Here is a 20,239-nt window from a genome sequence, read left to right as displayed (position 1 = left end):
AAGGTCCTCACTGACACTTTATTCTCACTCATATTTAAAGTAACCAGATGTTTTTTTATTATGTCAGTAATGGGTCTAATTTTGACGTTTACCAAGGCCATTATGATTCTGACCTGCTGGTAGGATGCTGTATCCTTGTCCCTGTGTGGGGAGTTTCATGCCATCTTTGCTCCAGAGGATTGTGGGCTCTGGGATCCCGGATGCAGTACAAGCAATGACCACCGGGGACAGTCTGGTTACAACCAGCTCTGTGGGCTCATCTGCTATCGATGGAGGAACTGCAGAAAGAACAGTGAGATGAAAATACTTGAACTTCAGAGATTAAATATTATCAGTAAATTATTAATATATAAATAACAACAACTGTGTTACTCACCGTTAACTGTGAGGTTGATGGATCTGGAGTCTTCCCCGGCCTCATTAGAGACCACACACTCATACACTGCCGTGTCCTCCACTGTGGGCGCTATGACGACCAGGGAGCCTGACGACAGTAATCTGGAAATTATTAAAAGAGGTGAGTATTCAGCCCTTCAACCCCTCTTCATCGCTTCACCTCTGAACCTTTTCATCCCTCCATCAATAAACTTCTAAGGTTTTGTTAGTGAAAACACACACAGACATGGATGAGATTATATATTATTGAAAAATGATACTAAATAATGGTTTAGTTTAGAGTTTAATTTGATCAAGATAAAAAAAAAAACAGTGCATAACGTTTGTTTCAACAATTAGGAAAGAGAGGGAGAAAACCTGGATCAACCTGTACATATTCTGGTTCTGGTCAGTATTGATGGTTCGTCCGTTTTTCGTCCAGCTCACAGTGGGTTTGGGTATCCCGGTGGCCTCACACGACAAGGTGGTCTGAACGTTGACTATAACCGTCACATTGGTGCGACTGTCAGCGATGGACGGAGGCACTAAAAGTTGAAAAGCAGGGATCATAAAGCAGTTGTGTATTCCTGGTTTTGTGCAACATTTAAACATATTTTTTTTTTCCACCCACCATACACCTGAAGATCCACTCTCTTGCGCTGAGTACCAGCCTGATTCGTGGCCATGCACAGGTAGCGACCAGTGTCGGTCACCTGAGCAGAGTGGATGTGCAGAGACCCATCTTCTGCAAATGTGTACCTGCACACACGTTCACAAGCTGAAGGAAATACTGAATCTATAGTGATGTGTTTTATGGGGATATTGCTGTTGTGCTCTACCTGGGGTTGTTTCCTGACAATATTGCGCCGTGTTTCCTCCAGGTGACCCGAGGCGGTGGAACTCCACTGACTATACATTCAAGCACAGCTGGCTGGTTGATGTGCACTGACACGGTCTGGGAGCCTTCCTTTATAGCTGGGGCCACTGCAGGTGTTCATGTAGACAAATCTTCTTTTATATAATGGACTTAAATCTATAGCTAACAATTATTTATTTAGATATAAATACTACAACTGTACCATTTACAGCCAGGTTAAACTGTCGGGTGGTCTTGCCAGCGATGTTACTCGCCTCACAGGTGTACTGAGCTCTGTCACTGAGCTCTGCCATGTTGATCTGTAAGTAGCGACCGCCAGACAGAATACGCACACGAGCAGAGGCCTGCAACAAAAGGGGAAAATCATCTATGTTTAGGCCAGTTACATTTGTACCACGTTGACAGATGTACAGTATGTTTGTTTTCTGACCTGCAGCGGTTGGCCATCTTTGAGCCAGGTAAGAGTTGGAGGTGGAACAGCATCAGACTTGCACTCCAGGGTCACCTGTCTGTTCTTTAGCACTGACACATCCTGAGGTGTGCTCTCACCCACGATGTTAGGAGGAACTGTTAAAAGAGGGGAAGCTACAGTTGCGGGAGTATGACTGGGTCATTCCTATAGAGGGTATGCATGTGACATCACAGGAAGCGGACGTCTCCGTGGTTACGGCCACTGAGCATAGAGATTAGCCACATTAGTTTGAATCATAGGCTTTAATAGCGTCTAAATTGACCGTACCGACAGATTTGAAAAGCAGTCAGAGATATATTTTTACAGATATCTCTGGCCCCAAATGGCAGTGATGTCGTTGCATACCCTCTATACCAATGTTAATGCAATATTATGCACTAGCTGCAAAGCTGAGTTACTGACACAAATGATGTACCTTGCACATTGCGCGGGAATTACACATCTATGTTACTCACCATGCACTCGAACCAGGAACTCTTTGTCATCATCACCTGCTGGGCTGTTGGCTAAGCAGTTATATCTGCCTGTGTCCTCCAGCTGAGGAAAAATTGTGAGGAAGGGTGACAAAAAAAAAAAAAAAAAAAAAAATCACATACACAAAACTATATTGTGTGCGTTTTACTGTTTTATAGTATAATGTGAGACACACTCACTTGCGCCGAGGCCACACGGAGCACCTCTCCTCCCCGCAGGATGCGCAAGCTGTCGGTCTGCGGGAGCGGCCGTCCGTCCTTCAGCCAGGTCAGGGAGGGTGTAGGGATACCTGTGGCTTCACACTGGAGCTCCAGGACATTATTAACCACCACAGACACTTCTGCTGGCACATCGGAGCCCTTGATGTGTGGAGGGTCTGACAAAGAAGATAAACAAAGAAGATTTCCTTTCTCATTCATTCACAAATCAAAAGATGAATCAAGGGCAATAACCTGCTTCCACTCACCCAGAACTTTCAGGCTGAAGTGACGGCTAGCTTGGCCGGCGGTGTTGTTAGCCATACAGGTGTAGCGTCCCGTATCGTTGACCTGGGCCTGGCTAATCTGCAAAGTGGTATTCAGGTTGAGGAGAATGACATGTCGGCCAGGGATTAAAGCCACTCCATCTTTAATCCAGGAGAGAGTGGGCGCTGGGGTCCCATCAGCAACGCACAGGAGAGAAGCCGAGCTGCCTCTGACTACCGTCACATCTTCTGTGCTGCCTGCTCCATCCAGACCAGGAGGGACTGAGGAGGATCATGTGACAATCGTTAGCTTGTATTTCTCACATTGAGAATGGTATGAACGCTCTTTTTTTTTCTGCAAAAGCATGCTGCTGATGATGCAGACTCACCTTGCACCTGTAGGTTGTAATGTCTGTTGTCCACTCCCGCTCTGTTGGAAGCAACACACGTATAACTTCCACCGTCAGAGACCTGGATCCGTGTAATCCTGACAGATTAAAAGAAAGAATGTATAAATATCCTGATATATTCAACTCACTACAGGTGGAAACTATCCAACATACTAGCTACACGGTTACACGGATCAGGCATTACATCATGACCACTGACAGAATAAGTAAGCAGACCAGGGACCCCCACCCCATAGTAATGACACTCCTTGATGGCAGCAGACATCCCCAGCAGGATGCAGCCTGATACAGGCTGTATCCTGCTGTCGGTGCTGTCTATGAATCAGGTCATAAATACTTCTCATATGCAAAGTCACAGTGACAGGTGCTGGTTTCCCACGTGGAATGCAAGCATGCTATAGATAGCAACTGCTTGAGCAGAGAGTAACAGTGTCAGCTTCTGTGTGTCTGTCTCTCGGTGTGTGCATGGGTGTGTGTGTGTTGTCGTGGCCGAGTGGTTAAGGCGATGGACTAGAAATCCATTGGGGTCTCCCCGCGCAGGTTCGAATCCTGCCGACAACGGCACAATCTTTTCTGTTGTTAGAGGACTGAGGAAGGTGAATCCTTCAACCTTTGTTGTTTGACAATGTCACTTGTTTTGAGCAAAAAAAAAACTGCCACTGATTTATTGATGCAGAAAAATATCCCAGCTCCTATTATCAGAGTGGCTACTTAACCTGATTTACAGTCTTTTCTCTCTCTATATTTCTCTATTTTTACTCAGCTAAATCTTACACAATCAGCCACAACATTAAAACTACCGTCGACCTGGCCTCTAAATTCGCCAGATCCCAAACCGATCCAGTATCTGTGGGATGATCCAACTATTTTGGAGGCACAAGGGAGACCTACACAATATTAGGGTCATAATGTTTTGCCTGATCTGTGAATATTCACGTTCAAAATAGCAAAGTTGTTCGCAAAAACGTCATCATCCTCATTCTGCACCCTGTCCACTGACCTACCGGAGCACCTGTCCAGCAGAGAGGAGTCGTACGTGGGAGGAGACTGGCAGCGGGAGGCCGTTTCTCAGCCAGTTAAGCTGAGGCAGAGGAGATCCCGTGGCAACACATTCAATGTTGACAGAGCTGTCCAGAACTGCACTCAGCTGCTCCACAGAGTCAGCACTGCCGTCGATCACTGGGGGCACTGGGGGCGTGCACAGAGAGTAAAAGGTCAGTGACATGAGAAGGAACGGTGACCTGGATGATGGACGCCGAAAGCATGAAATAAAAATGAAAGACACCCACCATACACGTTCAGATTAAATATTCTGTCCTCTTCTCCTGCAGCGTTGGCGGCCACACAGGTGTACTTGCCGCTGTCTGTGTTGTCAGCTCGGATCACGGTAAGTCTGCTGCCATCTGGACTGATCCTGGACAGACAGCACACATCACTGATCAAGTGTACAGCATCCTGCATGTCTGTTCTTTAATCCAGATTTCATTGTGGGCCGCTGGTGTGAGACAAACTGTGTTTGAATCTGAATTAGCATGCTGTCAGTTTTTCTTACTCTACCTGATCCCTTTATTCCTTGTACTGTTGATAGCTTCCCCATCCTTCAGCCACTGGATGGTTGGTGCCGGGGTTCCCTGCGCTCTACAGACCAGCTGGATGCTTTCATTGAGCAGGACTCCCATCTCACCGGGCATCTCTGATCCAGAGATACTGGGAGGGACTAAAAGAGAACTACAGGTGTTAGCTACAATCCAAATGATAGCTTTAGAAATACAGATAGAAACTCATCAAGGATCATCAAGTAAATTAACATACAAAAAACTTCTGTTAAAATTTCTGTTACATGCAAAAATCTCCTAGAAAGGAGGTTGGATTTACAGTTGCAGTTACAGTGGCTTAAATGGAAAGGTGTGCACATACCTTGAATGGTGAGCTGGTAGGTCTTTTGGGCTTTGCCCTCCACATTGGAGGCCACGCACGTGTAAGCACCGCTGTCCGAAAGCTGTGACCGTGCGATCTGCAGTTTGCTGCCTCCCGAGAAGATATGCATCTCCAGAGACTCTGAATTCTCTAGAGGGGAAATGAAGTCCAAAGATATGTTATTAATAAAGCATCAATGTGTCAAGTTCACACTAAATGTGAACTAAACTATTTCTCTAAAGAAACAACTGGTATTATTTTGATTGCAAAGAAATAATGAAGCATTACATTAACACAGTAACAGGTAAAACCTGTACAGGCTTACGTATGGGCCGCCCATTTTTCAGCCACGTGAGACTGGGTGGAGGGATTCCAGTAGCATCACAGGCAAAAGTAACTGGGTTACTTATGGTTTCCACGATGCTCTCCTCTGCAGGGCCGTCGATACTGGGAGGCACTGAGGAAACAGAGAGAGTGCATTTAATAAGATTTACAGATTTGCAAATACTTTTATATTTCGAATATTTTACCGTAGATATTCAAGTGGAAGTTCTTGTCCACTTGTCCAGCAATATTGGTGGCCATGCAAACATACTGCCCTGTATCGGACACCTGAAGCAGCAGCAAAAAAAAAAACAAAGACATAATGCAAAGAAACTAGTGTAGCTTTTTTTTAATATTTGCAAGGAGGAATTTAAACACAGACATGCTAACAAACATGGCATCTGTTAATCTCTCACCTCAGAGCCTTTAATCTGAAGGATCCGTCCTTCCGCCAGAATACGCAGGTTGGAGGATTCTGTCACCGCTCTGCCGTTCTTGAACCAGGTGATGGTCGGAGGAGGGACAGCGTTAGATTCACACTCCAGAGTCACCGGTTTACCCACAAGCACATTCACCACCACGGGAGAGTCCCCGCCGTTGTCTCGGATACTGGGAGGGACTGCGGGCAGAGGAGAGAGTTGATGAAGTACGTCCAGGACGAAGTCAGGAGCGCGGGGCGCAGTGCAAATCACATGGATTGAGACTCACCGAAAACGGTGAGGTAGATCTGTTTGTAAGCCTCTCCTGCCGCGTTCATGGCCACACACGTGTACTTTCCACCATCAGATACTTTCGCTTTCAGAATCTGTAAAGTACGACCCCCTGAAATGGACACACATCACTTGGCTTTTGTTGTTTATCTTGCTCTGGTTACGCAACTATTTTAAAAAAAACATCTTATTATAATATGGCAAACATTTTGTCTAAATGCTGTTTGTAAAGAGAACCTGTAAAATACAGGATTCAAGATTCAAGATCACTTCATTGATCCCCGCAGGGAAATAGTTTTGTCCAAGTCTCAAGCAAACAGAGAACATAAATGTGACCAGACATAGACACAAGAGTATAAGTCAAGGAGAAAAAACAGAATTAAAAAAAAGTAAAAGAAAATAGTGTAGTGTAAGAATTAGGTAGTAATTACAAGAAAATATTCTGAAAATATACAGTCCAACAATCACAGGCATGAGATATATATATGTACATTTTAAAGTGTCTCAGTCCGGATCCAAAGTGTCTCAGTGTTTGTTAAATAAAGTTTCTATAAAGTAAAGTGTCTTGTTTGCAGATACAGACAGTGCAATCACCCAAGCCGTTAGCCTGCTAACAGTTAGCGCTGTGCATATGTGTGTGTATTACCTGGCATGATGAGTGCATTGGTGTTGGCCTGAATGGGGCCCCTGTCATTTAACCAGCTCAGTGTGGGAGGAGGGAAACCAGTGGCTTCACAGGAGAGAGACACAAAGTTGTTCACCACCACTGTCACATTCTCAAGACTCAGGCCGATGATGGTGGGAGGGACTGAAAGGAAGAGAAGAGAAGAATCAATGTTTTTACAGAGCTAACGTAATAGACTTAACACCTTCTTATTTTTGCACAAAAAAGGCAATAATGCAGAATAACTTCCTGTAACTCACCGTGAACGTTGAGATTAAAGGATTTTTCCGCACTTCCAGCCACATTGTCAGCGACGCACACGTAGCGTCCTGTGTCAGACACCTGAGCAGTCAGCACCTGATGGAGTGGAGGAAAAAAAAAATACCGTATATAAAAAGCAAGAATACCGACAACGTACACTGTGTTAGAAACAGATTGAGCAAAAGTTTAGTAGTGTTTAAATTAAATCTCATGTTGACAGCTAAGTTCGAAATTGAAATATCTAAACACATGCATATATAATGTACAAACTGCAGTCAAAAAATTGCATTCATTTTTAATTAAATCTAAAAGATGCTCAACAAATCGTAATATCAGTCATATATTGTACCTTAAAATCGCTACTTTCTATTTAATCAATTATTTCATCTACAAGATTTGAGTGTTCTGCATGTGGCCTCATGGTTTAACAGGCAATTAATGGGTTATAATTAAATTAACCTGGAACATGGTTTAGATTCACGGGGAATGTCACGGCCTGTTAAATCTGTCAATTAGGGCTGGATCGATCTATATATCGATAGTATCGATACCAAGGTCAGTATTGGTATCGAATCGATACTAGCATGATGAGATCGATGCTTTTCTTACAGTTTCTCATCTATACGTCCAGCAAATAACTCCTCACAGTGAGCAGTTTTCATATTTATTATTATATTGCCGCTTTGGTTTACTTATTTTGCTCAACTGACTTTGTTAATGACTTTATTTTCCACTGTTGTTGTGTTATTTACATTGTCATACTTATATTTTTGTGACATTGTTCCTTTTTCTTATTTTGCACTAATGACTTTTTTCTAAAACAATTGGGAATTATTTAAATTTTATACTGTAATTAGTTAAGAAAAACAGGTTTATTTGCCTAAATATTTGTCCTGTATTTTATCATAATCATACTAAACTAACTAAAGGGAAAATTATGAAATTATTCAATGATCAGTAGAAAAAAATCAGTATCGGCGATACTGCCCCGTATTCACTTGGTATCGGATCGATACCAAAATTCCCAGCATCGCCCGCCCGTTTACGTTTCCTCGTCGTTACCTGAAGAGTTCGCCCATTGGAGAGGATTCTGTGTGGACCGCTAGAGCCGATTGGCTGGTTGTCCTTAAACCAGGTGATCTTGGGGGCGGGGTTTCCATCCACATGACAATCCAGCTGAGTAGTCTTGTTGACCAGGACTGTGACCTCATCGGGCAAGTCGCCGTCCGTCCCCCGTATGATCGGAGGTACTGTTGCAAAATAGACAGACTCCATGAAGAACAGCTTCCCTCAGCTCTGTTGAACCTACTGATGAAACCTGTACTCACATAACACTCTAACATCGTACTGGATGGAGTCCTCTCCGGCTTCGTTCACTGCTACACATGTGTATCTGCCTGAGTCCTCAACCTGGGCCCTGGGAATCTGCAACACTCGTCCACCTGTGATTAAAAGTGGTAAATCAGTGTGAGCTCACTCTCTCCGTTTCGTATTTTCTGTCTTTATTTCTGTTTTGGTCTCACCTGGCAGGATCAGAACTTTGTCATTGGACGTCAGCAGCTGTCCATCTTTGTACCACGTGAGTGTCGGAGGGGGGACGGCGTTGGTCTCACAGTACAGAGAGATGGGATTGTTAAGTATCACATCTCGAGCGTCCCCTCCAAAGCCGGGGGGAGACGTGGCGTCACCAACTCCGCCGGGCTTGTTGAAATTAGGTGGAACTGAATCGAGGGAAAAACAAAAAAAAGGTATATTTAAGCCCTACTTTGCACATTTGTGACACTTTTCATAGTGTAGTGTAAAAAAAATGAAGTCTACAGTTGTGTCTCTGTGTGCTGTCTGCAGTTATTAATGATCATCTCAGTTAACACATCGGCATCAGTCAACCCAGTTCACCTTGTATATTTACATCAAAGTCCTTCTCATCCTCTCCAGCTATGTTAGTGGCTACACAGGTGTAGCGGCCAGTGTCTGACACCTGAGCATGCTTGATCTGAACAATGCGTCCACTGGCTGTGATGGACACATGGTCGTCCGTCTGCAGGATCTGTGGAGAACATGCATCAGAATAAAAGATTATTATTATTTTTTTTTTGTTTGTTTGCCAATAAAATGTAAAAAAATAAGCTTCATATTCTGATCTGCTACCTGTCCATCCTTATACCACTGCAGTGCCGGGGTAGGAAACGCCTGAGCTACACACTCCAGGGTCAGCGTGCTGTTGACTTTTATCTTGACTTCTTTAGGGACCAGTCCCTCCCCAGGTATGTCGTTCTTATTGATCAGTGGAGGAACTGTCAAAAAAACACATTTTAAGCCAAACCGCTGAGATATTTAGCGATCTTTACTTTCTTCTCTTGCATATACACTGATCAGCCGTAACATTAAAACCACTGACAGGAGAAGGAAATAACATCGACCAATGATCTTCTGGGAAACTTTTGGACCTGACATTCATGGACCACCCGCCTATACAAGACCAGTCATCCCCGCCCCATAGCAATGACACTCCTTAAATGCAGAAACCATTCCCAGCAGGACACAGCCTGACACAGAAACACACACACAAAGACTAAAGATTAAAACCAGCACAAGATTAATACTGGTAAGGGTTGGTGGGTCATAACTAATACTTGTCAAGTCTCATGTGCAAAGCCTCATTGGCAGGTGCTGGTTTCCCACGTGGAATGCAAACATGCTATAGATAGCAAGAGCTTGAGTGGAAAGTAACAGCGTCAGCTTCTGTGTGTGTGTGTGTTGTCGTGGCCGAGTGGTTAAGGCGATGGACTAGAAATCCATTGGGGTCTCCCCGCGCAGGTTCGAATCCTGCCGACAACGGCGCAATCTTTTCCCAGCTGTTAAGAGGACGGGAGGAAGGTGAATCCTTCAACCGATGTCACTTGTTTGATGCATAAAAAGCAGTCGTCTTCCCTCCCACTGATTTATTGAAAGTGATAAGATACAGAAAATTATCCCACTATACCAGACTGTTTTGGTAGATATTAGGAAGGTGGTCATAATGTTATGTCTGATCAGGGCCTTCTCTTTCCTTACCTTACCTTCTCTTTTCTAGTAAAGAAAGATACATCATGTTTTTAAAGGTATCTCACCATAAACCTTGACTTCATAGTGCTTCAGAGTCTCTCCAGCCTCATTAGTGGCCACGCAGGTATACCTCCCAGCATCCCCTTCTTTCGCATTGAGAATCTGCAGCGTTCGCCCACCTGTAAAAAGCGAGCGTCAAACTTCAACCGCACTATCACAGGTGTGATTTTTTTAACAGGTTCTCCACTGTGTGTTCGTCATCTCAGACCTGGAAGGACTCTGACGTTACGGCTGGATTCAAACGGAGTGCCGTCCTTAAGCCAGGTGATCAGAGCAGGAGGGTAAGACTGGACCTCACACACCAGCGAGGTGGGGCTGCTCAGCGTCACCGTGACCTCCTCCGCAGAAAGGTCAGGGCCCGACCCAACAATGGTGGGAGACACTGGTCAAGAAAAGGACGAGAACCAAAGGAATCAAACATTACTGCATTCCAACTCAACTTCCTTCGCTGTTAAAATGACCAGGAAGAGTTGTGCTCGTACCCAGGACATTGAGGTTGAAATGCCGGCTACGGTCTCCTGCGCTGTTAGACGCCAGGCAGCTGTACCTCCCTGTGTCTGCAACCCGGGCCTCGGAGATTTGGAGAAAACGTCCGTGAGACAAAACTTGGTGACGGCCGTCAGGCACCAGCTGCTGCCCGTCCTTCAGCCATTTAATGTCTGGCACAGGGTTGCCTGCAAAATACCAAGGGAAGTTAACACACACACACAAAAAGAAAAAAATACGAAGACTATTTGTTTTATTGCAATCTACGTTAAGGATTGAGCAACAATTTGCATTTGCAGACGATTTGACTTACCTGAAGCCTCACAGGTGAGAGTGATGTTGTGTTTCTCCTTTACTTTAGTGTCCACCACAGTTCCCTCTCCCACAATGCTTGGTGGAACTGTCGATCAAATCAGTGAAATAGTTCTCACTGTCAATCTCTTGAAGTTGAACAAAAACAAGAACTTCCTAATCGTGCAAATTTTAAACTACGTGTACTGACATCGATGAAAGACCATAATAAAAAACTGTACCGAGGATATCAAGGTCGAAGTTTTTCCGCTCTTCTCCAGCGCTGTTTGAAACAATACAGGTGTATCTCCCAGCATCCTCCACAGCAACGTGCATGAGACGCAGGCTGCGGCCTCCTGCAGGTTAAACAGGTCAAATACTGTCATTTATCTATTGCCATGTTGTGACGGATTCCCTCCTTCTTTCCAGACAATACAAGCATCCCAAAAAAACAACATTTCACATTTGTTGAAAGAAAATTACCACTAAATTTACAATTGGTTCAATTAACAAATACACTTAAGCTGTTCAAATATTTACAGACCAGTTAAAGGAGATTAAGAGTAATTGGATCTGTCTAAAAACTGTTTCGCCTCAGCAAGGTTCATGAGAATCTCCAGAGAAACAAGTGACAAACACTGAAGTGATGCGAAGTCTGCGGTGCACTCACTTTATTTTCCTTGTGCACCTTAATTGGAGCTTTTGGCCACATTCATTTATCTCTCACTTAGCACGGTGTCTTGCGAGACAAACCCTATTATCATTTTTCTCAAAATTATCTGGGATTCGGTTCGTTTTGCAAAGCCAATTTAGTCGGCAAACTAAAGTTCATGAACCATACTTTCAGCTGGCAGCATTAATCAAGTAAGACACGTTGATGAATTGGTTTAAACACCATTTAAAGCAATTGCTCCTGTTTGTCTTCTTCTTTCACAGACATCTTTTTGCTGGGTTTGGCCCCAGCTGCAATGATCCTATTACGACTTATTACTGGCGATGAACTGCAACTGCCTGGCCTTTTGAAGCCTGGCTGGGGAGAAAAATAGTTCAAGATGCTCTTTTGGAAATGTAAACCATCACTCATGTTCTTGGCCTCTTGCTTTCGCTCGAGAGACGGACGCTAAGAAAACACAGATCTTTAAAGACGTCTGACGTGATGTACAGCTACGGATGATAACAATTTGAAAAACAAACTTCTTCGCGTCGTCGGACAGCGCCAAGACGCCCAAACGGGGTCTGACCTGAGAGGACGCGCACTGAGCTGGTGGTCTTGATCGGTCGCCCGTCCTTCAGCCAGGAGATGACAGGAAGAGGGATGCCGGATGCCTCACAGCTCAGAGCAACTGGATTCTTCACTACGACGCTCACGTTTTCTGGAAACTGCACCTGACCAATGATACTAGGGGGAACTGAGCGACATGAGAGGGAATGAGGGAAAGCCAATTTAACACAGATTATTTTAACTGAAGCAGGATCATTCCAAAATAAAAAAAACTCTTACCGTGTACGCTGACGTCATGCTTGCTGTCAGCCTGTCCCGCCACATTTACAGCTATACAGGTGTAGCGCCCCGTGTCGGACACCTTAGCGTCTTTTATCTGCAACAGCCTCCCCTCGTTCAAAACTTTGGCGCCGTGCTGGCCTGTGATGGGCCGCCCGTCCTTCAGCCATGTGACGGCGGGTTGCGGCACGCCCTCTGCAGCGCACTGCAGGGTCACGTCCCCTCCCTTCGTCACAGTAACGTCGTCGGTGTTGCCTTCACTGCGTTTGATGGAAGGGCGGACTGAAACGAGAAAAGCAGGTGAGTCGAGTGTCGATTAAGAGCACATTATGTATGTATGGTATTGTAGCTGTCTGTCATGCAGTGGCAATGCAGTGGTATTTATTTATTTTTTTTAATTTTCCCCCACAAATTTAAATTTCTTTAAATAAACATTAACACGAATCCAACATAATTCAGTAAAGGGATAAATGGAGGCAGAAGATGTTATCTTTCAGTCAACACTTCACTCATTCAGTGGTACAGGAGCTGCCTAAACAGCGCACTGTTTCAGTACAGAACATTTAAACCTGTGTATTATTTGAATAACTTAATATTAAATATGTGCATTAATAAATAGCACTAGACCGAGTTTAATACAGAACACATATAGTAGGTAGCTACTTAATCTCTCATCCTCCTGCCATAAGATTTTAGTAATTTTTTTGAAACAAAAAAAGATGTTTATTGATTCCAACAATGCTGTATGTTGATTTTCGATTAGCAGTAGACCTCTAGCACTTATTTCTGTCGACTGCTGCTTCTCCTTTTACTGTTTCCAACACTTTAATGTACATACTACATATAAAACACACTGCTTTCCTCAAAAGAAAAGTGTGCATACGTACCATAAACCTGCAGGCTGTACTCCTTGGACGTGGTGCCGGCAGCGCTGGACGCTGTGCAGGTGTAAGAGGCCGTATCCGTCCTCTCTGCGCTGGAAATCTGCAGCTGACGACCTCCTGACAAAACCCTGAGCCGCTGGTCCGACTTGAGTTCGGAACCTGTGAGCGACGCACAGGTTTAGGTGAACTCGTTCTCACTTTTCATTTCTGCGTCCCTTACAAACACACATGCACCTACCGTCCTTCCTCCACGTGAGGCTGGGAGGAGGTATGCCACTGGACTCGCACACCAGAGTGATGAGACTTCCTTCAACCACAGTCAGAGGAGACGCTTCTTCTGAGCCGCGGATGCTGGGGGAAACTGCAATGGCGGCAGGACGCCAAAAGGAGGCACTCACATCACTTTCAACAACAGTAGTACAGCGTCAGTGGGATATTCGGGACAATATGAGATAAAAACAGCAACAACTATGGTTTAGACTGAAAAGAGACTTTAGGTAAAATGAATTGAAACACCAACTTGAGGTCAGTTAAAGCAGGAAACTGGTCGATCAGGATTTCACTCTGGTTCATCAAAACTCATCTAATTTAAATGCTTTCATTTAATTAACTTGAACAGAACAACCCATAAGACAGAGCAGACAAATATAAACTCACCCCAGACGTTTAGGTTGTAGTTTTTCTCTGTTTTTCCAGCAACATTGGTGGCTTCACAGGTGTACCTGCCTGAGTCCTGCACCTGCGCACTGTCAACCTACCAGATTAAATAGCAGACAAATATTGTTATTCAGTAATGGTACACAAATATATTACCTTTAAATTCAATCGGAGAAAGAAATGTTATAATACCTTGTCGTATAATTTCTAGTAAGCCATACCTTAAGGAGACTTCCATCAGCTGAGACAGTCAGACCAGGCTTCCTAAACAGTGGGCGGCCATCTTTGCGCCAGGAGAGGGTAGGTGGAGGGATTGCATCGCTCTGGCACTGCAGCTCCACGGGACGACCGAGCATCACCGTAGCATTCACCTCCTCACCTCTGATGTTAGGCGGCACTGCGGCGGGCACAGAGACGGTCAGAATAATTCCCAGGCCCGTCTGTTACGTCACGCTAATGCTGCAAACTCTTTAGGTTAAGTCATGAATGAGGAGAATAATTGTTTCCTGAGAGGAATGCGCTCCGCTCTGTTGGGCATCTGTTGCTCTTTAAGCGCTAATTCCATCTTGAGCCGTGACAACGCTATTAAACATTTGTTTGTGGCACTAAACGTGGCCTTATTTCCTAGCAGCGTAATGAGAGAGGGAGAGAAGTATCATGACAACAAAAGTTAGGATTGCTGAGATTTAATGAAATCAGGGCCTAGACACGCCTATACACCAAGACAAAATTAATTTAATTAATTAACAAGAAGACTCTTTAGTTTTTCACGAGACAGTTGTTCTCCTTTAAATGTGGCCTGTTTTAGAAAATAACTGCAGGCCAATTTCCCCTTAAGTTACGGTCACTGGACAGACAGAGCTCGAGTCATCTGGGAAGGACAGAAACAGGCCCTCAGCTCCGTCTTCGGCCAGACACAGGAAGCTGCTAAAGAATGGTAGCAATTACCCCAAGAAATCTGCCTTTATTTGTGTGGGCAAGCTCTTTTTGATCGCGCGTCAAGGGGATGTTTGTATTCTGCGCCAAACAGACACACTCGAGCTCAGACTTCACAAATCCAAGCATGTAAACAACTTGTCTTCTATTACCTCAGTGACATTAGCTTTGATTAGACCTGTATAACAACCGATTTGCAGTCAAACTCAGCTCTCGGCAGCGAGGTGACAGGGTTTACTGAAATGCTAAACTCGGTCAAACCGTACTTCCTGTGCACATGTGTTTCTCAAAGCGTTTGTCAGATATTGTTTAAGTATTGCATGTTTCATGCTCAATCTGGAGCCCTGCTGAAAGACATACAACAGCGCCACATAATCGTTATTTTGTTAAAACAAAGAAAGGGCGGAGGAAATGATATCAGACGCAAGAACATGAGGGATTTGCCCTAAGGCGAGAGATCAGTACCAGTCAAACACAGAAAACATATTGCAACATAATAACAAACTCAAGCTCTTGAATTCTTAAACCATTCGTTCAAGTATTCAAACTGACTTTTCTCTAAAGTCTGGCATCGTAATAAAATCCAGCGTTGTTGGCTTGAACAAGCCAACATAGAAAAGGAAAACCAACCTTCATATACCTCGTATATTCTGCTGGTAAAATATTGATAATCATGATAATAGTGTAGTCGAAAAGTATTAGGGTTAGACAATAGCTTTTTAATTTTGATGGATCTTCAATTAGCACAAACAAATGTCTGCAAACGCGACTTTACTAAAAACATGCCCACAAATGGACCTTTACTTTGATGCACAAAAGACTATTTTTACTATGCATACACCAATCAGCCACAACATTAAGACCACTGACAGGAAAAGTAAATAACAGTGATCATATTGTTACAATTCTGCTGGGAAAACGTTTGGACCTTGATGGCAGCAGCCATCCACAGCACAAAAACACACTCAAAAACGCTTTAGGAACAACTAAAAAAAAAAAAGATGAACAGCACAAAGTGTCGCTCAAGTATCTTTGTGATGCACTGGAACAAAATCCACTCTCCTCAGCCCATAGGTCTCCAAATGCCCCCCACTAACAACATTCTGAGGCACAAGGGAGACCTACACAATATGAGGAAGGTGGTCATAATGGTATGCCTGATCGGTGTATGTTGTTAAAGAACAATATAATCCCAAATACACAGTACCCGTATTTAACAACAAGGTTGTTCCTCACCATAGACCCTCAGGTCGTACTCTCTCTGTTGTTCTCCCCCAGCGTTGACGGCTACGCAGGTGTATCTGCCTGTATCACTGACCTGCGCACTGTTGAGAGACAACACTCTGCCCCCAGACAACACCTGAGAGGGTGACAGAGGCGTTAGACTGAGCATACACAAAAACACAGAGCAGTATAACAAAGAAAAAATGTTCTGTACACCTGCAGACATTTGCAGCCTTTCAAATTCAACACAATAATGCATGTAATGTTTGAGTGTATCTGTATTCTGTTTGTTGGGCTGAAGCACATCAAAGTTGATCATTTCATCAAATGACTCTGTGCGCACCTGTATGCCATGTGAAACGCTTGCCACAGGGCTGCCGTCTTTGAGCCATGTGAGACTGGGCAATGGGACACCGGTGGCCTCGCATTCCAGTCTGGCAGCCTCATTCACCACGACCGTTACAGTACCGCCACGGCTGGAGATGACCGGAGGAACTGGAAGGCATGAGAATAAACAACATAGTTTGTGAGCGCATGTAATCAGTCAGACGTGGAGCTCTGTAATGCACACGCACAGACGGCAAACTGCGTGAAAAAGAAACCTACCGAACACCTGCAGGCTGTAAGATAACTCTGCGACTCCGGCCAGGTTGACGGCTACACATCTGTACGTGCCGGCGTCGGACAGCTGCGCCCGTTCCACCTCCAGCACCTGGCCGCGCTTCAGCATCCTCACACCAGCCGCACTGGTCAGAGGTCGGCCATCTTTGTACCATGTGATCGCTGGGGCACAGGGGGCACATTCGAAAAGGGTTTATATAAAGCAACAGAACTGTTCAAATACAAATTTAAATCAGCAATTAAAACATGTTTTTAAATAAAATAAAATGACAGATAAAGAAATAAAGGTACATTGCAATTGCAACATTTTTAAGATATTAAGATATGCAGCAAAACTAAAAGCTCTTCTATAAATTCATTAATTCCAGTTCATAAACAAGAACATTTACCATCTCATTATATTCAAAGTGACAGGATTACATCTGTATTCACACTTTTTTTAGACCTTTTTTTTTTTTTTTTTTTTAAATCCCTGTAAATAAAACTGCAAAACAGCAAAAAGACAAAAACTACAACACTTAGCTATAATAAAATACAGAATGGAAAGCGACATCTGCTAAAACTGCAGACATGTCACGTAAAAGTGTTTGATTACACTGGAGCATTTATGTGTAATCTGTACAGAACTTACACACCACACTGTTCATCTAATTAGACAGAAAGAACATAGGAAGAACTGTCTGCGTCTGCCTGGAGATATTCATCTGTGATCAATTTTCTGCTCTTCCTTTAATGAGTAAAGATAAGGAAAGCTGCAGCAAAGGCAGAGAGAGACCACAGCCTGCAGGCAGTTTTTTGTGAGCCATCTTACCGGGCAGCGGGCTCCCCGTGGCCTTGCACTCGAGCTCAGTGGGAAAGCCTGACAGGATGGTCTCGTTGATGATCTCTCCAGAATTTGGAATACTGGGAGGCTCTGAGGGACGCACCGAGAATTACACACGAGAAGAACAATTTACTGGACGACGTCTCCACCTAGTCTCTCGACGACAGGAGGAGGAGAGGAGGGAGATGCGCGGCAGGAATCACACGCTCGGAGAGACAGTGCTTTGTGTATCTATACGTTACCATGGACACTGAGCCTGATGTTCTGCTGAGCTTCACCAGCTGCATTAGTGGCGAGGCAGGTGTATTTCCCAGAGTCCTCCAGTCTTGCCTCTGTGATTGTTAATGTTCTTCCCACCGACTCCAGCTGCGGTGGATAGAAATACAAATAGAGAGAATTCAGAATGATAATTGCTTTACAGTTCATTTGGGAAACCTCATGCTGCAGCTACCAAGCTACTGTTTTAATACTTCTACTCACTAAAGTGCAGTGAAACTATTATTCTACGTTTACTGTTTATTTCATGAATTTAATGTGACCAGTTAAATTAATGTACTTTAGAACTTTTATCTTACAGTACAGTGTTAAAAGCCTTATCCATCTTTGTTTTATTAATTAAGAAGAAAAAAAAAGTGGTGCGCAGCCCTTAAGATGAACAGTAGGCATCGTCCGTGGCTGTAAATGTGTGCACGTTGCAGCAAAAAGGTGCAAGACATCACAGAAAAAAGTTCAAAAAGTTTCCCCAATTTCTGATTTCCATTTTATATTAAAAAAACAAATATGCAAAATGTATATTATGACATGTTTAAATTAATGTTGTTGGAAAATAAAACTTATATTCTGAGTTTTTGTGTTAGAGATCACTTATTAAAACTGTTGAACAGTACGATTTATGACACTATTTGGTGTCAGAGGCAAACGTCTGCAGGCATGTATGACGATGGACCTGCTCTGTTGATATATAATATAAAATAATATAAATCAGTAAAGGGAAATATATAATATAAACCAATCAGGGAGCAAACCTTAAGGTGCTCCTTTGTTGTGTCAACAGGGCGGCCATCTTTAAGCCAGGTAATGCTGGGGGGTGGGATGCCGCTGGAGATGCACTCCAGACTGATGGACTTCTGGAGAACCACTGAACGCTCAGCAGGCCCAGTGGTACGAATGGATGGAGGTACTAGAGAGATACAGAATATACACTTATTAAATAAATAAAAAAAAATTAAGAAACACTTTAGAAGTGCAGAGAAAGTTATTTACCCAAAGCAGGAGCTGTCCTGAAGCTTGCATTTAGATTATAGATGATGTAAATTACATTTACAAGATGTTCAAAAAGGATTGCTCATTATATTTTATGTGTGTATGTATATTTTTTTTACCTTGGACAACTACATTGAAGTCCCTTTCATGGTCTCCTGCCTCATTAGTGGCCACACACTGAAAACGAGCCGTGTCAGAGACCTGAGCGCGGGAAACAATCAGCCGTCGCCCGCTGGCTGCAACACGCAAACCTTCAGCCTGTCTCACTGGTTTTCCATCCTTATACCACCTGCAGCGGGAAAGTGTTGGCGGTGACTTAGTGTTGGCACACAGCATCATTTATGTGACATATGTGCATAAGACAAAATGTCTTACGTGATAACAGGAGCAGGCGTCCCGGTGGCCTGACACTCCAGCTCCAGAGGGCTGTTGATTATAACTGTGTTGTCCGTCACAACGTCGGCTCCATCGATGAACGGAGGAACTGGAAGTTAAAAAGAAACCTCTTTTAAAAAGATTAATATTGGTGCTGTACTTTTCAAGTCGTATATGGAAAGGCACAGTGAAGGGGCAGGTGTTGTTTCCCATGTGAAAAGCAAACAAGATGTAGATAGGAAGAGCTTGAGCGCAAAGTTAGTGCATCAGCTCCCTGGTGTGTGTGTTGTCGTGGCCGAGTGGTTAAGGCGATGGACTAGAAATCCATTGGGGTCTCCCCGCGCAGGTTCGAATCCTGCCGACAACGGCACAATCTTTTCTCAGCTGTTAGAGGACTGAGGTTTTCCTGTGAGAGGGAGACCGTCTCCACAAACTGTGTGCGTGCGTAAAAAAGCACAGTTGTTTCTACAGCCAGTGATTCATTGAAAGCGCTAAGATACGGATACTGCCTCATACTTACTCAGCTAAAGTTTACGCCGATCAGCCACAACATTACAACCACTGACAGGAGAAATAAATGACCATCTTGTGACAATTCAGTGTTCTGCTGGGAAAATTTTGGCCCTGGCATTCGTGTGGATAACTAGGCCAGACCAGGCACCCCCACCCCATAAAAACAGTTTAGGGACAACTAAAAAAACAACAACAACAACAAAAAAAACAACACGAAAAACAGGATGATTGAATGATTCACAGATGTCCCTCCCCTCAATGAGTCACAGCTGTTTTGAAAGAACAAGAGAGACCTACACGATATCAGGCAGGTGGTCATAATGTTATGGCAGATTGGTATAAGCTTGAACTGGAGGTCTTTGCGAGCAGTGATGATGATCTATTTGCTGGTTCTATGCAGTTCAGGGAGACATATGAGACCAAGCGACCTATATGTGGAAGGAACACTAAGGCCAGGCCAAAGGCTTCAGAATAATAACTGTTGCATCATGAATATGAGCCAAGCTGCAGCGGAGGCAACCGGACTTGTTTGAGTTTTCTTGTTGATATTTCACCACTCATCCAAGCACCTTCTAAAGAAGATAGTGGAAGCAGTTCAGCTGCATTTGTTTTA

At 43.9% G+C, this 20,239-nt stretch overlaps 1 protein-coding gene and 3 non-coding genes across 6 annotated transcripts in view; 3 read left to right on the top strand and 1 right to left on the bottom strand.

The window, feature by feature from the left end:
• hmcn1 (hemicentin 1) overlaps nucleotides 1-20,239 on the bottom strand; it is an 84,430-nt gene that overhangs the window by 14,995 nt on the left and 49,196 nt on the right. For all 3 annotated transcript variants that reach the window (XR_007112971.1, XM_047587868.1, XM_047587869.1), the window contains exons 33-77: nucleotides 19,114-19,222; nucleotides 18,858-19,027; nucleotides 18,501-18,655; nucleotides 17,718-17,841; nucleotides 17,464-17,565; nucleotides 16,638-16,814; nucleotides 16,375-16,526; nucleotides 16,044-16,167; nucleotides 14,093-14,268; nucleotides 13,872-13,968; nucleotides 13,453-13,575; nucleotides 13,218-13,373; nucleotides 12,331-12,612; nucleotides 12,071-12,238; nucleotides 11,072-11,185; nucleotides 10,852-10,938; nucleotides 10,535-10,726; nucleotides 10,261-10,434; nucleotides 10,058-10,171; nucleotides 9,096-9,241; nucleotides 8,844-8,994; nucleotides 8,471-8,668; nucleotides 8,276-8,389; nucleotides 8,010-8,197; nucleotides 6,947-7,043; nucleotides 6,669-6,830; nucleotides 6,021-6,134; nucleotides 5,729-5,931; nucleotides 5,519-5,600; nucleotides 5,314-5,445; nucleotides 4,989-5,138; nucleotides 4,629-4,788; nucleotides 4,361-4,485; nucleotides 4,076-4,259; nucleotides 3,051-3,148; nucleotides 2,665-2,943; nucleotides 2,378-2,574; nucleotides 2,180-2,261; nucleotides 1,683-1,819; nucleotides 1,455-1,596; nucleotides 1,215-1,359; nucleotides 1,007-1,134; nucleotides 764-920; nucleotides 377-498; nucleotides 114-278 (exon numbers count right to left, since the gene is read on the bottom strand). Coding sequence is in view for 2 of the 3 variants with exons in the window: in XM_047587868.1 (XP_047443824.1) it covers nucleotides 114-278; nucleotides 377-498; nucleotides 764-920; nucleotides 1,007-1,134; nucleotides 1,215-1,359; nucleotides 1,455-1,596; nucleotides 1,683-1,819; nucleotides 2,180-2,261; nucleotides 2,378-2,574; nucleotides 2,665-2,943; nucleotides 3,051-3,148; nucleotides 4,076-4,259; nucleotides 4,361-4,485; nucleotides 4,629-4,788; nucleotides 4,989-5,138; nucleotides 5,314-5,445; nucleotides 5,519-5,600; nucleotides 5,729-5,931; nucleotides 6,021-6,134; nucleotides 6,669-6,830; nucleotides 6,947-7,043; nucleotides 8,010-8,197; nucleotides 8,276-8,389; nucleotides 8,471-8,668; nucleotides 8,844-8,994; nucleotides 9,096-9,241; nucleotides 10,058-10,171; nucleotides 10,261-10,434; nucleotides 10,535-10,726; nucleotides 10,852-10,938; nucleotides 11,072-11,185; nucleotides 12,071-12,238; nucleotides 12,331-12,612; nucleotides 13,218-13,373; nucleotides 13,453-13,575; nucleotides 13,872-13,968; nucleotides 14,093-14,268; nucleotides 16,044-16,167; nucleotides 16,375-16,526; nucleotides 16,638-16,814; nucleotides 17,464-17,565; nucleotides 17,718-17,841; nucleotides 18,501-18,655; nucleotides 18,858-19,027; nucleotides 19,114-19,222 (6,654 nt within the window). In the remaining variant the exon portion in view is untranslated. The remainder of the gene's footprint in view (nucleotides 1-113; nucleotides 279-376; nucleotides 499-763; nucleotides 921-1,006; nucleotides 1,135-1,214; nucleotides 1,360-1,454; nucleotides 1,597-1,682; nucleotides 1,820-2,179; nucleotides 2,262-2,377; nucleotides 2,575-2,664; nucleotides 2,944-3,050; nucleotides 3,149-4,075; nucleotides 4,260-4,360; nucleotides 4,486-4,628; nucleotides 4,789-4,988; nucleotides 5,139-5,313; nucleotides 5,446-5,518; nucleotides 5,601-5,728; nucleotides 5,932-6,020; nucleotides 6,135-6,668; nucleotides 6,831-6,946; nucleotides 7,044-8,009; nucleotides 8,198-8,275; nucleotides 8,390-8,470; nucleotides 8,669-8,843; nucleotides 8,995-9,095; nucleotides 9,242-10,057; nucleotides 10,172-10,260; nucleotides 10,435-10,534; nucleotides 10,727-10,851; nucleotides 10,939-11,071; nucleotides 11,186-12,070; nucleotides 12,239-12,330; nucleotides 12,613-13,217; nucleotides 13,374-13,452; nucleotides 13,576-13,871; nucleotides 13,969-14,092; nucleotides 14,269-16,043; nucleotides 16,168-16,374; nucleotides 16,527-16,637; nucleotides 16,815-17,463; nucleotides 17,566-17,717; nucleotides 17,842-18,500; nucleotides 18,656-18,857; nucleotides 19,028-19,113; nucleotides 19,223-20,239) is intronic.
• On the top strand, nucleotides 3,551-3,632 carry trnas-aga. The gene has a single exon. It is a non-coding gene; the product is annotated as a tRNA-Ser (tRNA).
• trnas-aga lies at nucleotides 9,704-9,785 on the top strand. Its single transcript has one exon. It is a non-coding gene; the product is annotated as a tRNA-Ser (tRNA).
• Nucleotides 19,399-19,480, top strand: trnas-aga. The gene has a single exon. It is a non-coding gene; the product is annotated as a tRNA-Ser (tRNA).

This window comes from Mugil cephalus, chromosome 6 (assembly GCF_022458985.1).
Source record: "Mugil cephalus isolate CIBA_MC_2020 chromosome 6, CIBA_Mcephalus_1.1, whole genome shotgun sequence".
NCBI lineage: Eukaryota > Metazoa > Chordata > Actinopteri > Mugiliformes > Mugilidae > Mugil > Mugil cephalus.
This window is presented reverse-complemented; position numbering and strand designations above follow the sequence as displayed.